Source organism: Zingiber officinale, chromosome 3A, assembly GCF_018446385.1.
Source record: "Zingiber officinale cultivar Zhangliang chromosome 3A, Zo_v1.1, whole genome shotgun sequence".
Lineage (NCBI taxonomy): Eukaryota > Viridiplantae > Streptophyta > Magnoliopsida > Zingiberales > Zingiberaceae > Zingiber > Zingiber officinale.
The window spans coordinates 25,671,173-25,688,734 of record NC_055990.1 but is presented as its reverse complement, the minus strand read 5'-3'; the positions used below and the strand labels follow the sequence as shown (position 1 = coordinate 25,688,734).

Sequence of the window (17,562 nt, the reverse complement as noted above, 5' to 3'; positions counted from 1 at the left end):
TTAAGATCAGAATCTAGTCAAGATCTCAACTTAAGTTTCTCAAATGGACTTACGCTAGACAGATGTCTACAATTTCCTTAAACGGGAACGCGTCCTCACTGGATCTCTCCTTAGTTATTTATCTTTTACTTACCAACTGTAGTCGCTTGACTTGCCTTTGATCGACCAGATCTTCCCACTAATTGTCAAGTCCGCAAATTCAACTTGTCTTCGACAAGTTGTCAGGACCCACGGATTCAACCGGACTTCTCGCCAAATATCGGATCTGGCGGACCTATCTAAACTTCGCTCCAACTATTGGGTTCCGCGGACTTAGCTGGATTTCAACCTGGTGTCACGTCCTTCAGGTCCGTCAACTCCTACATAATTGATAAAACTATTAGATCACAAACACTCTAACTTTAATTCATTTGTCATTCTTCAAAACCTAAGATAGATTATTAATGCAAATTACATCAACAAAAACTTCTCATAGGGCCAAGCATAACATCCCTAGGATTAATCGGTTCACAAGACGGGATAACTGGTGCTAGCTAAAAACAAACAGGGTTCTTCAAGAGGCACTTGGATTTCTGAACTTGCATATTCCAAGCCGATTCAGTTGAAACGATTTGAAAATTGATTGAATCAATGTATAAAGTGTGAACCAATCCGACAAAATTGATGAACTGCAATAATCCTAAAGAGGAAATGATTTTGACAAAAACAAAATGTTAATTGATCAAAAATTTCATATAATAACAAAATTCTTGAGAGCATGACTCACTTCTACAACCACGTGTCCAGCAAGTAGTGTTATTAAAAAAATGTTCTGGTCACCAATTTTGCAGCCGTTGTAGCAATATGACAACGGCCCATGATCAGGTTGTTATCACCAATAACCTAAAAATTTAACCTTGATCAGAAAGAAATCTTTTAAGAACATGAAGATAACAAGGAGAAGAAACCAACTTACAGTTTTGTCACAGGATTTTGAAGATCGATGAGTGGAAAACGACATACAGGAAACATTCAGCCCCTAGCTATTATGAATGTTCATTAGAAGTCTTGTTTGAAGATCACATTTATGATTTCTTCGATTTGACAAACTGATACACATATATTTATCCTCGACTAGGATATGATTAACAAGAAGTATACAAGTCAAAATGTGCATTCAATATACAAGATCAGATAGATCTGCTCCAACAACAGCACCACTCTGTGATTTTGTTACCATGAGATAATCAACTACTTTCAAGCACAATCAATAAGATATATCTAAAGCAAAGTGTTTAAAACATATCATTTCAAATGTTTATCTAAGTCTACAATCTAAGCTTTGAGATTTTTTCCATCTAAACTCTCATCAAATTTTTCAAGTGTTTACAAATGACATACATTATCATCATCAACTCCCAATAAAGAAAACTATTTAAAAAATAAAAAATACCACATTAGGGTAATATGGTAAAATATGACATACATTAATTTTATATATATAAACTATTTTTTATAAAAACTATTTTTTAAAAAATAAAAAATGGCATACATTAATTAAAACTATTTAAAAATAAAAAAACATAAAATAATAAACAAAATTTTAATTATATATATATCACTATTAATAATATAATATTATCATTATTAAATCAAAGATAATTTGGTAAAATATCACATTAGGTTATGTACTAAAACCTCCAAACAAACGAGATTTTACTGGATTACCTAAATTGAACCAAACAACCAATGGTTATGTTTTATTCCCTATAACCTTGGTTATGTGATTATTTGGTAATTATATACCTAAGGTTATGTGTCATAACTTAAACCAAACGCACTCTAAATGAAATTCATGACATGGAAAGGTATATACACATTCAATATTTCTCAATTCTTCCATTCATCAAGATGAACATTTCAGAGAACAAAGTAAATTTGAGCTCTTAGTGTTTGAAACAGTTAGTAGTCTGATAATATCAAAGCTAGGCTCTTAACAACCATCTAATTGACTCCTTAGTAAAACATCGTAAGTGTACATTTGTTGTTTGAAACTTAACCCAGTGGAGCAAAATTTGAAAAAATCAACTATTCCTCTGGGAAACTAAATACATAAAATAGGCATCCTTTTGTTGGAAATTTCACGAGAAATTCATTTTTTGTTTGACCAAATAGTCAGGAAACGAAAGAAGGAAAATCAGAGGAAAACCTGTCCAAGAAGCACATTGTCGTAGACGATGGCAGTCGGGTGAATCAAGCTGGACTCTCCCGGTCTCTTTTCCATTGAAAAATCTGAGATCCAGAAAGAGGGAAGCACAATTAGTAACTACGACGGCAGATACAGAGAAGAAGGAGAAGCGAGGAAAACCTCGGGGAAAGCAGTGGTGCGCGGAGAGCTTGCCGTGGGAGGTGACTAGGTGGAGGCGATCGATGGCGCGGAGAGATCTGAAGGCAAGCCTAGCGACAGAAGGGAGGTAACGAGTGAGATAGAGAGAGTGATAGGGTTTAAAAGGGCTGTTCCTTTCAACGCATAGGAAATTGTATGCTTGCGTTACGTAGAAAACAGAGAATTTCGGCACATGAAATTGGTAACCGGGACGCATAAAACTCCACTGTGATGCCCTTAACAGTTTGATCGTCAAGATCGCCGGAAAGCCGTTTAAATTGTGCTTAACAGGAACTTTCTCGATCATAACTATTTCTTAGCAAATGCATATCTTCACCAACAATAAACATATACAGCACCATTCTGAATTTAAACTAACAAAAAACCAAGTTCATAGCTCCATTCAGAGAATTATATCGAGCATATCAATATCTAAGCCCATGAATTTGCTCAAGATAATGCAGCAACGAAACTAACAGGCTTTAAAAAAAACAATCACGGAGAAGTAGCAACAACCGAAGAAGAAAGCAATAACAAATACATTATCACTAACATAATTCTCAGAGAAGATCACTTTCATGGTTCTAGCTAACCATCCCAGAATAAGAGAGCATAATTGAGAGATACAAGAAAAAGTTTGTAACTTGACAAAGAACAGGTGAGTATTGAGTATTGAGTGGCAGATATTGATCTATGAAGGAGGGAATGAGAAGAAGATACAACAGAAGAACTCCTTAATGATTCTAATTAACCATCCCATCATAAGAGAAGCATAATTGAGAGATGCAACAGAAAAATTGCACCATTAGAAGAACAGGTACTCATATAGATAACCATGGCGCTACTGAAGAAGAAGAAGAAGAAGAAGAAGAAAGGACCTTGGTACCTTATTGCCACTATGGCTAAGTAGCATAACAAACGACTGGGAGAGAAAAGGAGCAGAACCATGGAGATCAGATAATGTAGTCCGACCACTCCTGGATGAAAGAAGTGTGATCCATTGATTCACTGGGTAGGTCTTCGTGCCTTGAGGGCTTGCCCTTCCCGCCGACGAGCCGTGCAGGGTTTCCCACGGCGGTGGTCCTCGGCGGCACATCGATGAGAACCACGGATCCGGCCCCGATTTTGGCCCCCTCGCCGATGCGGATGTTCCCGAGTATTGTGGCGCCAGCGCCGATAAGAACGCCGTCGCCGATCTTGGGGTGCCGGTCCCCGACGGCCTTGCCGGTGCCGCCGAGCGTGACGTGGTGGAGGATGGAGACGTTGTTGCCGATGACGGCGGTCTCGCCGACCACGACGCCGGTGGCGTGGTCCAGGAGGATGCCTTTACCGATCCGGGCGGCGGGGTGGATGTCGACTGCGAAGACGTCTGCGATCCGGGACTGTAGTGCAAGGGCGAGAGGGCGGCGGCTCTGGGTCCAGAGGAGGTGGGAGACGCGGTGGGCCTGGACGGCGAGGAAGCCCTTGTAGTTGAGGAGGCAGTGGGAGTAGGAGGCGCAGGCGGGGTCACGTTGGTGGGCGGCGACAAGGTCGGCGACGACGGCGGAGATAAGGGAGGGGGAGGAGGATAAGGAGTGGAGGAAGAGATCGTAGAGCAGGTTGGAAAGAAGAGTGGAGGAGCAGAGCTTATTGGCGAGATGGAAGGCGAGGGACCGGGCGAGGGAGGGGTGGGAGAGGACGGTGGCGTACAGGAAGCTCGCTAGGGCCGGCTCCGATTCCGCGTCGCGGTGCGCCTCCGCCTTAATCTTCGCCCACAGCCATGACTCCTCCGACTCCGATTCCGACTCCGGCGGATGGTGCGTCGGTACCATCAGCGCGGCGTCGTGGTGGTTCACCTGCCTCCCCGGCATCCCGATCGCACCCTCTGAGAATACCGGCGTTATTTGTTTACTTATTCCGACTAATATCTTTTATTAGGGATGTGATGGGAGAATTAGGAAATAAATAGTAGAGGAAATAACATTAAATTAAATTAAATTAAATTAACAAAATAGAGCATAGAAAATCAAATAATGGTTCATAAAGCTTTGTCCAGAATATATGAGTTAAGATTTTTCATTTAAATTCGCAAAAGATTTATGTGTTGCTCTCACTTTGTGCAAATTAAGGGTCCTTTTAAATTCTTAATTTACTATCCAAATTAAGATTTCTTTTATGCCGCATGTCCATTGAGCCTCGGCCGTGTTCCCAACCCCTCTATTTAGAGCAAGAAAGTAAACTATTTTTATGTTCCTAATGATGGGAAAGAATATCAAGGTTATATGCTATTATCTTATTGGGAAGAAAAGGAAGATTACATATTATTATTTTATTTGAGGGGAAAAGGAAGGTTGTATGCTATTTACCTTATTTAGAAGAAAAGGAAAGTGAAGTTAAATATAAAAAATTATAAAAATATCTGTTTTAATGAGGAGTTATTGAAACTTAACTTTTAAGTTTGAAAAATTAAAATCTATAATTAAACTTTTCCTATCCTCGTTCCTCTTCCTCTCCTACCCGTGTACAAACTCTCGTGGCCTCCCCATCGTCAGCATGCCACCTTCACACTGCCCTCCAGTCGAGGTTCGACAACCTATAACAGTTCTCCCTCTCTCCCCATATTTCATTGTCTGCGTGACTGCCTACTATTCTCTCCGCGCGCAAATTTCATCGCTATTGTTGAGTTCGTTGGAACGGGCACCACTGTTGCAGTTTCTGCACGCCACCAAAGCCACTACCGCCTCGATGCGCTACCGCTAGGAGGAAGTCACGAGTAGCGCTGGAATTAGGAATAAAATTGGAATAACATATATTTGAGTTCCCCTTCCCCATCCCCTTACTTACACCCCAAATCGGAGGTGTAAGAAATTGCGTTGATTCCCGAGTATGCAAGTGTAAAGTTCCGTAACTCACTCCATCCCAAATAAGAGTCAAAATTCCTCTTTCCCTTATTTACACTTCCCTCCCCTTCCTTTACCTCCTCTCAAACAAAGGGTGAGGGGGTGGCTAATGTGACAATAAGAGGTGGACCCTCTATGAGTAGAGGTGATAATTTTTTTTTGGAGGATTTGATATAATGGAGAAGGGTATGAAGGGTGATGTGATAAATCACAGGTATACGATTTCGTCATCAAGTAATAAAATATCGATCCACAGGGACTGTTGATTAAATACTAATTAAGTTCGTAAATCTAGTTATCCAGATAATTAAAAATTAGTTAGAGTCATTGGCAAAAGGTGGAACCACCACCCTAGCGGCCCCCTGGCCCCGACCCCACAAGATTCCAGAGGGAATAAATCACGGTTAATGCTGGGCAGGATAGGTGACTGGGGGTCGAAGGAATTTTTGGCGCAGCAAACCAGGGTTTTATCTCCGAGTGCAACTGGCGACCTTCGACCCCACGACTTCATTGGCAAGCTGCAGGCACCTAACCAGCTGATCCAGCCCGTGGGGGCAAAAAATTAGTTAGAGTCATGAATAAGCTGGGGGGGGGAGAGAGAGAGAGAGATCATTGAGCATAGAAGGTTAAGGGAAAGCAAGTCGTCAAGGGAGAAGTTGAAATTGGGGAGAATGATTCTAGAACTTTGATTTTGCTAAGATACCTGTAAACACCTAAACTATGTTTAGTTTTCTATTCTCAATGATTATTTAGGTAGACCATCATATGGTATCCAATGTAAATTTTTGGGACTACATCGTCGTATCCCTTCCAATTTATCGTCTACGTTTAGAGCGATAAAGCTAAGAGATTGCTTTCTTAAGGAGATCTCTGGCACATGATCCCACAACCCAAAGTTACATTCTCAGAAGAGTTGTGTTAAAAGCACTGGTCGAAGCTCTCTTTTATTGAGCGTTGAAGGTATCTTCCATATCATTGAAGGCATCTTCCATATCATTGAAGGCGCCTTCCATCCGCTAACTTTTATCCCGAAAAGTTTGCCTCTTATCATCAACGAACTCCAATTTTATCTGACCGAAGGCACCTTCCAAGTTCTTGAAGGCGCCTTCCATCGCTCAGCTCAAGGCACCTTCCTTTGCATGGAAGGCGCTCGGGTACTATTCACCCGAGGTATTTTGTGCTCCTTTTGCTCTGTAAAATGTATTAGTCCAATACATATTTACCTATAAAACAAAGTTAGTACAATAATAAGATAGCAGTAATAAGTAGATCCCGTCTCTCCAAGACTAGGATCTAGTTATGGTCTCAATTTAGGTTTTTAAAATAGACCTAAATTAGACCTACGCCTAACGTCCCAAATGAGATTTGTCCTCACTAGAACTCTCCTCTAGTTTCTTACCTTCACTTACCAATCGTAAACTTCCTTGATGTCAGATTCCTTGACCCACCAAGACTTCCTGCCAAATCTCAACCAATCTGGACTCCATCCAGTTGTCAACCCAACTGGATTTCCTTCTGTCAGATCTCAATTAATCTGAACTTCGTGTCATCTATCAACCTAGCTGGACTTCAACCTAGTGTTTCGATTCTCTAGACTCATCATGTTCATATCCTGCACACTTGGTAGACAGATTAGACAAACATAATTATTGGAGCAATCTAGGTACCCTAGGTTTTAATTTTTGGGCAAAGGTTTAAGTTAGGTTTATTGTTGTATTTGATATGCATTGTGAGTGTGCATGATACAGATACAACAAGGAGAGTCCAAGTGTGATATTGGCAAAGGAGGAAAGTCCAAGGGTGAGTTTTGGCGGTGTAAGTCCAAGCATGTAGTCTTTGCAATGTAAGTACAAGTGTGACTTGGCAATAGATGAAGTCTCCGAGGGATGCGAGATTGATGGAGGATGCTAGAAGGCTAGGTCTAGGTTATGCGGGCAAGGACAAGTCCGTGAGAGATTGTACTAAGGGTAAAATCTTAGGTTCAAGGTTTTACTGTAGTAGCACTGTAGCAGTTACTGTAGCGGTACTGTAGCAGTCGACTAGTATTTTCATCAGTCAACTGGTAGCGAACAGAATGTCTCTGTTCGCTCAACTCATGTGGATCAGTCGACTAGTGTTTTCATCAGTTGACTGGTATCGAGCCGTTGACCTATAACAGTCAAATTCCACTTAGGACCAGTTGACTGGTGGCGGAAAACACAACTAGGTATTTCCTCCTGAGCTCTATTTAAGATAGCTCGGGGTGCTTGGCCAATATTGATGAAATAGGTTTGGTTAAAGTCTATTAGAAGCCTCCTAAGTGCTCCAAACTCTTCTTGTGATCTAAGGGTTTTGGATCAACGTTGTGGTGAGGTTTCTCCACCAAGAATGAGGTTTGAGCTAGCCGAGGTTTTCCAAGGAATCATCCACCGATGGATCAGGATCATCCATCTTACAGACAGTTGTGGAGTTGGAGCTTTATCTCCGAACCATGTAAAATAGTGTGTCTTTGTGGTTTGCTTGTCTTCACTCTTCTTGTTTTAGTTTAGCTTTCTACTTGTTAATTTGTTTTGTATTCCGCTATGCACTAACATTATAGGAAGTGAACAATTTGGGTGAGATATTATTCATGTTGGAGTGTATACTAAAAGCCTAGCTTTTGTAAATATTTATTTTTGAAATAAAAGAATCACATTGGTCAATATCTGTATTTATTTGTTAAATGTAATTGTTCAATTAATTTATATAGTAGATAACATGGAGTGTGGCGTCACACTTAGAAGATCATATTGTCGGTTCTTTATAAATTATAAATAGTTGCTCACGACTAAGATGGAAAGGAGCAAACCATCGGAATAGTCGTAGTGTAATTAAGTATTAGTTTATCTTAATTAATAAATTACACTGGTACACTCTAAGTGTATTGAATAGGACAATTTAGGTAAGTTCTTTTTGTACTGACTTAGTAAAAGAACTAGACCTTAGTTATTATGAAAGTGTGTGCTCTTAATCCTAATATAATAACAAGCACATATATTTAATATTTATTTCTTTGACTTATCAAAGGGTGAGGTTTAGATCGATAAATCAATATGTCCGATAAGTTGGGAAATGATATTACTTATAGTGTGTATTGCTGATTATAGAAGGAATCTATGTCTTAGTTATCTAAGTTGAGAATGTCCCCAAGAGGAGCTCATAAGGATTGCCATGTTAAACCCTGCAGGTAGACTTAGTTCGACATGACAATGAAGTTGAGTGGTACTACTCTTGGAGCTAGATATTAATTGAGTGAGTTGTCAGTAACTTACTTAATTAGTGGACATTCATTATCTTAAACACAGGGAGACTAACACACTCATGATAAGAAGGAGCCCATAATGTAATTTGGGATTGGTGCGGTAGTGCGATAATAACACTCCAGTGGAATGAGTTATTATCGATGAACTTGAGTTGTGTGTTCGGGGCGAGCACGGGATACTCAAGATCATCAGAAGTTCAAAACCAATTTCTCCTCTAGGTCCTTGTCATAGCCTCATTATAGCTTCAAGTCTATCCAAATGTAAGGCTCTTCTTGGTGTACAAGAAGGGGGTCGGTCCATTTCTTGGTGACCAAGCAATGGCCGGCCACATCCTCTTCTATAGGGGCCGGCCCTATTGCTTGGTGACCAAGCTAGTAGGGGTCGACCACAATAATTCAAACAAGGAGGGTTATTTTGAATTTTTAAAATCTTCTCTATGTAGAAAACTATAAGTTTTAAAAGAAAAATTTAAATTTTTTTTAAAACTTTCCTTATTTGAATTAGGTCACATGTTTTAATAGAGAGTTTTAAAAGTTTTAAAACTTTCCTTTTTAACTATCCTCATGGTTTTAGAAAAAGAAAGAGAAGTTTTAAAAATTAAATTTTTCTATTCATGTTAAAAAAAGAGATTTTTTAAAAGAAGTTTTAAATTTTAAAACATGGTTTTAATTTTTAAAAGCTTTCCTTTTTTAAGATCCACTTTAGGAAAGAGAGCTTGTAAATTTTATAAGAGGATTTCTTCTTGTAAAATTTTAAAAAATATATTTCCTTTTTCTTGATGGGGTGGCCGGCCACCTTGCTTGGTGCCCAAGCAAGGGTCCGGCCAATAGGATCAAACCAAATCAATAATTTGGTGATTGATTCAATCAAGAGGAAAGAAAAGGAAAAATAAAAAGGAAAAAGGAAAAATTAGAGGAAGATTTTAATTTTTGTAAAAATTCTTTCCTTATTTGCCTTGGGCAACTAATATAAAAGAAGAGGTGAGGAGGCTTCATAAGACAATTCTTATTCTTTGGCTTGGTGTTCCTCAAGTGGCCGACCCTCCCTCTCCTCGCTCTTTTCCCTTTTGCTCTCTTCTTCTTGGTGGTGGTGGTGGCCGATTTTCAGATGAAGAGGAAGGAAGCTTTTGGGTGGTGTTCATCTTGGAGGATCGTCACCCACACGACGTTCAAGGCGAGACGAGAAATACGGCAGAAGATTTCGAGGTCATTAGCATACAAAGAGAAGGTATAATTAGCAATCATTTTCCACATCATGCTAGTTATTTCTTTTTGTAAGAATTCCAAACATAAGAGGCATTAGATCTAGTTTTTCGAATAAGTTTTCCGAGTTTGTGTTTTCTTCTTTTTTGAATTTGTGATTCGATTGTTCTTTTTGGTTAACCTAGAGTTATTTAAGGAAATTAAATATTAGCTTTCCTTAAAAGGCTTTGTCTAGGCGGTGGTGGTTGCTCCCATATCCAAGAAGGCCATGTGTCTCACCATGCAGTCCTGGAAGCCAATTTTGGAAATTAATATTTAATGGAATTAATAACATAGGTGGATTTGAATCAATAGTGTTAAGTTCCGCTTGCGATTCAAATCTAAACCATTAAGAACAGATAAGTTAAATTTGGAATCAATGATGTTAAGTTCCGTCTGCGATTCCTAATTTAACTTCTAAAGAACACAATAGGTTATTTAAGGAAAGGTTCGACACTTGTACAAAAAATTTTTGTACAGTGGAACCGGTACGTTTTCCTAGGACTAACCAACAATTCACCCCCTCTAGTGGATGTTAAGGTCTCAACAAGCGGTATCAGAGTGGATCGCTTTTTTACAGACTAATCGCCGAGGGAGTAAAGCGCTAGAAAAAGATGGAGTCTGAAAGAGCTCTTGGATGGACTATTCGGATTCCACCTCCATATGAGAAGAATGATTTCGAGTATTGGAGAAAGCGGTTGGAGATTTGGTTCCAAATGGAGTGGAACCATTGGATGCTTTGGAAGAACCATTTAAGACTCCAACGGACAAGAAGGGGAAGCGTCTCCGACCTCGGTATTCGACTGAAGAGCAAAGGGAGCAATTGAAGGTGGATAAGGAGGTAACGAAAATTCTATTTAATTTATTGCCTCCTAACGTGTTGTTGAGTGTAGGTAATTACGAGAATGCATGTGATCTTTGGAAAAAGATCATTTCATTTCATGAAGATCATACAAAACTCCAAGGAGTGAAGGAGCACAAGGAGAAGGGCTCATTGATCTAAGAGGAGAAGGATCAATCATATGTTGACACGTGTTCAACATCCAAAGAGGAGAACGAAAATGAGGAAGTGTCATCCACATCTTTAAGGGAAGAGGAAGTGGAACCGTCCACATCTTCTAGTGAAGAGGAAGAGGAGTCATCCAAGGAAGAGGAGATCTTAGAATTCAACCTATTGGTGCAATATCCCCTAGGTCAAGGTTGACCAGGTTGACTAAGCTTGAGATGGCTCAAACTTGAGTCTTGATGTTTGAGTTTCGATGTTTGACAATACATGGAGATTGCAGGTGCAATCGTTCATTTGGGGAGATTATTGGTAAAATTCTCCTTTGGTCAAAGTTGGTCAGTTAGATGTGAAGAAGAGTCAAGTAGGTCAAGACTGACTGGATACTTGACTGTGAAATCCTGGTGAGTGAAGGCAGGTGAAAGACCTAGTGAGTGAAGCTTAGTGAAAGTCTTGGTGAGTGAAGCCAGATAGATGGGAAACCCTAGTGAGTGAAGCTAGGTGAAAGCCCTGGTGAGTGAAGCCAGGCAGATGGGAAACGCTAGTGAGTGAAGCTAGGTGAAAGTCCTGGTGAGTGAAGCCAGGCATATGGGAAGTCCTGGTGAGTGAAACTAGGCACGTGGAAATCCAGGTGGGTCAAAGTTAACCGGACATCTGGTATTGAGAAGTCCAAGTAGGTCAAAGGGTTGATCGGATACTTGACATGAGGAGAAAAGTCCAAGTGGGTCAAAGGGATTGACCGGACACTTGGTGAGGAAGTCCTAGCAGGTCAAGGGTGACTGGATGCTAGGCATGTGTTAGAATGTATACTAAAAGCCTAGCTTTTGGTATAAAACATTTATCTAGAAATAAGAATCACATTGGTCAAATGTCTACATTTGTGATAAATGTAGTTGTTCAATTAATTTATATTGTAGATAACATGGTGTGTGGTGTCACACACAGAAGATCATGTTATCAGTACCTTATAAATTATAAACAGTAGCTCACGACCATGATGGAAAGGAACAAACCATTGGAAGGTCGTAGTGTAATTAGGTGTTAGTTTATCTTAACTATATAATTACACTAGTATACTAAGAGTGTATTGAGTATAACCATTAGAGGTCGTTTCTTTTATACTGACTTTATAAAGGAACAAAGACCTCAGTTATTATGGAAGTGTGTGCTCTTAATCCTAATATAATAACAAGCACATATATTTGATATTTATTTCTTTAATTTATCAATGGGTGAGATTTAGTTCGATGAATCAATAAGGCTGATAAGTTGAAAAATGATATCACTTATAGTTTGTGTTGTTGATTATAGAAGGAAACTGTGTCCTAGTAATCTAGGTTGAGAATGTCCCCAAGAGGAGCTCATAAGGATTGTCATGTTAAACCCTGCAGGTGGACTTAGTCCGACATGACGATGAAGTTGAGTGGTACTACTCTTGGAGCTAGATATTAATTAAGTGAGTTGTCAGTAATTTACTTAATTAGTGGACATTTGTTATCTTAAACACAGGGAGACTAACACACTCATGATAAGAAGGAGCCCAAAATGTAATTTGGGATTGGTGCGGTAGTTCAATAATAGTTCTCTAGTGGAATGAATTATTATTGATAAAATTAAGTTGTGTGTTCGGGGCGAGCACGGGATGCTTAATTTTATCGAGAGACCAAAACTAATTCCTCCTCTCGGTCCCTATCGTAGCCTCTAGTATATAGAGATTTATACCCACCGCATACCCACCTTCTTACCCATCCAATGGGGCCGACCAAGCTAGCTTGGAACCCAAGCTAGGGTCAGCTAAGACCAAGTGGATGAGCCATGTAGGTGGCCGGCCAAAGCTTGGGTCCCAAGCTTAGGTGGCCGACCACTAGAATATTAAAAAGGATTTTTATTAAAATTATTTCTTATGTGGATATCATGATTTTAAAAGAGAGTTTAAAAATTAAAAATTTCCTTTTATAGCTTTTTACAAAAGATTAAGAGAAGAGATTAATTTCTTTCCTTATTTGTAGTTTAAAAGGATGGTTTTAATTTTTGGTTAAAACTTTCCTAATTTGTAAATCATCTACATGTTTAAAAGAGAGTTTAAAATTTGAAAATCTTTCCTTATTTGTTGATTAAAGGAGGATTTTAAATTTTAAGAAACTTTCCTTTTTAACCATGTTCATGATTTAAAAGAGAGTTTAAAATTAAATATTCTCTTTTATAAGTTTCTACAAAAAATTAAGAAAAGATTTGATATCTTTCCTTATTTGTAGATTAAAAGAGTTTTTAATTTATAGAGATAACTTTCTTTTTATCCACATGTTTAAAAGAAAGATTTTAATTTATTAAATTTCTTTTTATAAACCAATCATGAAGGGATAAAAATTATTGGACAAATTTTTATAAATTTCCGGAAGCAAATAAGGAAGTTTTAATTTTTATTTAAAATTTTATTTGCTTGGAGAATTTATGTGGTGGCCGGCCATTACAAATTGAAAATAAAAATTGTTTTTAATTAAACAAATTTTCCTTTTCAATGGCAAAAGAATTAAGGAAGTTTTTATTAATTTTTCCTTATTTTCCAAGACCAGGGATTATAAAAGAGGGGGTAGAGGAGGCTTCAAGGCGAAGGACTCTATTATATTTTTCTCCCTCTTTTCCTTGGTGTGGTGGCCGACCCTTCCCTTTCTCTTCTCTCCTCTTGTTGTGGCCGAAATCTATCATCTCTTGGAGTTTGGAGGATGTGGCCGGATCAAGGAAGGAGAAGAAGGAGAGAAAGCATGCATCCCTTGGAGCTTGGTTGGTGGAAAATTCTTCATCTTTTGAAAGTTCTTGTGCTTGGTCGAAACTTGAAGGAAGAAGGAAGAAGGAAGAAGGTTCCTAGGTGGTTCTCATCTCGGAAGATCGTTGCCCACACAACGTCCGATGTTAGAAGAGGAATACGGTAGAAGATCAAGAGGTTTTTCTAAAAGGTATAACTAGTAATTTTTCTTTCCGCATCATACTAGTTATTTTTGGAAATAATACTAAATACAAGAGGCATATGATTCTAGTGTTCCGAATTTGTTTTCGATATAGTGTTCTTTTGTTTTTCTTTTCCTTGTGATTTGATTGTTCTTTTCGGTTGACCTAAAGTTATTTTAGGAAATTAAATATTAGCTTTCCTTAAAAGGTTTTGTCTAGTCGGTGGTGGTTGCTCCCATATCCAAGAAGGCCATGTGCCTCGCCACGTCAGTACTGGGAACCAATTTTGGAAATTAATATTTAATGGAATTAATAACTTAAGTGATTTGGATCAAACGTGTTAAGTTCCGCAGGAGATCCAAGTCAAAAACCTAAAAGAACAAATAGATTAAGTTTTGGATCAAATGTGTTAAGTTCCGCAGGCGATCCAAAATTTAATTTAAAAGAACACATGGTAGCTAGGAAAAGGTTCAGACCTTTGTACAAAATTTTTGTACAGTGGAACCTCTAGGTTTTCCGAGTAGCAACCAACAATTGGTATCAGAGCTAGGGTTTTGCCTCTGTGTATTTGGTATTAGTTTAATTATGCACATGTCATACATAATTTAGGCAGGATAATAGTAGGATGTGCTAACTTTGTGGATGCAGGATCCAACTATTATGGCTTATAGTTATTATGTGTGTGATTGGACCCTTGGACATGTCAAAGGCATTTATTGTGTGTGCATGATTGTATTATAAAATACAGCAGGAGCTGTATTTAGTTTTATTAGGATTTTATTTTTTGATCTAGTTTACATGTACATTCCTTCGAGGAATATAGGATCGAAAAATGTAAAATTCTATTTATGTCACGGATCGAATCTTGCAAGGCGTGGAACCTTTTTGAGGACCAGAGGCACAGCGGAACAAGGAGCAAGATGGATGCGACAACTAGACCCGGTGGCGGTGGCCAAATATGGCAGCAGCTAGGGTTGGCGACACATGGAGGACAGCAATAGATAAAAGCCATAATAGTTGAAAATTAGTTTTTCTATTTATTGCTTTTTATGCTGTGTTGTGTGTGCTTGTTAGTATGCATGTTAGGTAGACTAGCATAGTCAAAATTCCTCACTTTAAATAACTAAGTGGGAGAGGGATTTATTTTAAATAAATTCCACGGTCTCCATTATTGGTTTATAAGTGATGTAACAAGTTTGCGCGTTGGCTCTGAGTGCCTTCCTCCATATCGGATGAGCTTGTTTGCAGATCACTAGATTAAACTTCCATTTTGGATGACTATATGAAGTTAATTAAGAGCGTGTGATCTTCCCCATCGGAAAGGGCATAATCTTATTAATGGACTTAGTGTCAAGTAATGGTATACACTTAGGCACGTCTAATAGTATCCTCCCCATCGGAGTCATTGCTACTATTTGTGTGACCGAAGAAAACCAACTATTAATTTGTCAAATAAATAGGTTGACAAGATAATAAAATTAAAAACCCCTCTTACGAATGTTTGATTTTATATACGTCCACACTATCATGGCATACAAAATTCACGGTGTTTGAGGTAATTTTATTTGTCATAAAGATTTATTGACAAGGTAATTAATGGGTAAACCCCTCCTCTTACAAATGTTTAATTTTGTATATGTCCACACACTATCGTGACATGCAAAATTCACGGTGTTTGAGGTGTTGGTGAATTTAAATAATATTGTTTGAGGAATCAATGTTATTTTAAATTCAAAAGGTTTTGACCAAATATTTGATCAAAGACAGATCAACTATTAATTTTATTCGTCATAAAGTAAAGTTGACGAGATAATAAAATTAATGAATAAAATCTCCTCTTCGATTTTGTATACGTTCACACTATCGTGGCATACAAAATTCATGGGGATTTTAAGGAGTTGATCTTGACTAAATATTTTTGTGATTCTTAGGATTTAAAATGTTTGTCAATCCCCTAGTAGTCATACTATAGAAAAGACTTAGTAGTCCCAATTGTAATGATTGGAAATAGGACTTGGACATTAAGGTAGACTGTCTTCTTAGAATTAAGAATAATATAGGTGTATTTAATTCATTAGTTGAAACATGTTTAGTGGTGTTATCTACCAGAACCTGGAGTGTAGATATAGATGCCATTAATCATGTCCACAATTCATTGCAGGGTTCCAGGAAACCCGACAACTAAATGAAAATTAAAACACCGTCCACATGGCACTACTGTAAAAATGGTAGCTGTTGCAGTGGGAGATGTTTATCTTTTGATAAGAATAAAACATGGATTTTTGAGTAATTGTCTTTACGCACCAAGTTTAGAAAGAACTAGTTTTCAGTTTCTAAACTATTCAAAGAACTTGATATTCTGTCTCTTTTAATAACAAAGTTGTTATTAAGAAAAAGAGGGAAGTTATCTGTTCTGGTACGTTGGTTGGCAATTTATAAATCCAATAACTCTCATGATGCAACAAATGGAAATTAGTAACACATCTTCTAACTTTAAGAGAAAGTAACCTTCGGAAATGAACCAATTATATCTTTGGCATCTAAGGCTAGGTTATATTAATTTGAGTAGGATTCATTGGTAGCTGATGAACTTTTGGGTTCATTAGTAGTGGAAATCTTTCCAACCTGCGAGTCTTACTTGGAAGGAAAAATAACCAAGAAGCTTTTAAGTCTAAGGGGTATAGAGTTAAAGATATATTGAAATTGGTTCATTCTGATTTGTGTGATCCTATGACTATCCAGACAAGAGGTAGTATTGAATATTTCGTCTATTTTATAGACAACTATTCAAGATACAAATAAATTTACTTAATGTACCGCAAGACTAAGTACTTTGATTAGTTCAAAGAGTACAAGGCTGATGCGGAGAAATGTTAAAGTAAAAGTCACTATGGTAAGATCGTAGTGGCAAGTACCTCTTGGGAGAATTTAGGAGTCACTTATCAGAAGTAGGGATTCAATCCCAACTAACTGCACCTGGTACACCCCAACAGAATGGTGTAGAAAAAGGAAGGTATAGGACTCTTATGGAAATAAGTAGATTGATGAGTTATTTAGAATATTACCAAAATCATTTTAAGGATATACTGTAACGACCCACCTTCTACTGCTAGGCTGCAAGGCGGACCGCTACAGTTTCTTTGATAACCGTAGCTAAATTTCTAATGCATTCGGATTCGGGTAGTCCAGCACATATGCAGAAGAGAGACAATGATAAGTTGGACAAGAATTCACTTGTTTGTGAGTTATCCTAGAGAAATGAAAGTAGATTTATAGTCTTAAAAATCAGAAGGTCATTGTTAGCATCAATGACCGATTTTTAGAAAAGGACTATGTAATAAACCATGTGCCCATAAGAAAATTTGTTCTTAAGGAAATAATAAAAGACATGTCTAATCTAGTACCAACTGTACAAGATGAGATACCACAAGGAAACTACAACACGTATCACAAATGATACACAATTGCAGAAAGTGCCTTGTCGTAGTGGGAGGGTTGTTAGGCAACCTAAAAGGATTCATGTTTTGGGAAAGTTTTTGGACTCGATCCCTGGAGGACATGAACCTGATCTCCGGACATATGACGAAGCACTCCAAGATAAAGATGCAACATCTTGGAAAAGAGTAATGAATAACAGAATTAGAATATATGTATTCTAATAAAATCTGGAAGCTTGTAGAAACACCAAATGGTGTAAAAGCCTTTGGGTGTAAAAAGGTCTATAATAGGAAAAGGGATAGACAGGAAGGTAGAAACTTTCAAAAGCAAGGCTAGATGAAAAAGGAAACTTTTTTACTGGTAACCATGCTTAAGTCTATCCGGATTCTTTTATCTATTTGGCAAGTGG

The 17,562-nt window shown here is 38.1% G+C and overlaps 1 protein-coding gene across 2 annotated transcripts; it reads right to left on the bottom strand.

The window, feature by feature from the left end:
- Nucleotides 1-1,142: 1,142 nt before the first annotated feature.
- LOC122051505 (probable serine acetyltransferase 1) lies at nt 1,143-4,274 on the bottom strand. Of its 2 annotated transcripts, none has more exons than XM_042612678.1 (2): nt 3,252-4,274; nt 1,143-1,201 (listed from the first exon to the last, which is right to left on the bottom strand). In XM_042612678.1, the coding sequence occupies exon 1, from the start codon at nt 4,213-4,215 to the stop codon at nt 3,319-3,321; it is 897 nt and encodes a 298-aa protein (XP_042468612.1). In that variant the 5' UTR covers nt 4,216-4,274; the 3' UTR covers nt 1,143-1,201; nt 3,252-3,318. The 2 variants fall into 2 exon arrangements, with proteins under 2 accessions (XP_042468612.1, XP_042468611.1); XM_042612677.1 differs by lacking the exon at nt 1,143-1,201 and adding an exon at nt 2,348-2,436.
- Nucleotides 4,275-17,562: the final 13,288 nt, after the last annotated feature.

What these genes read in the sequence shown, in the direction of transcription:
- LOC122051505 (XM_042612678.1), bottom strand. Translation starts at nt 4,215, where the DNA reads ATGCCGGGGAGGCAGGTGAACCACCACGACGCCGCGCTGATGGTACCG.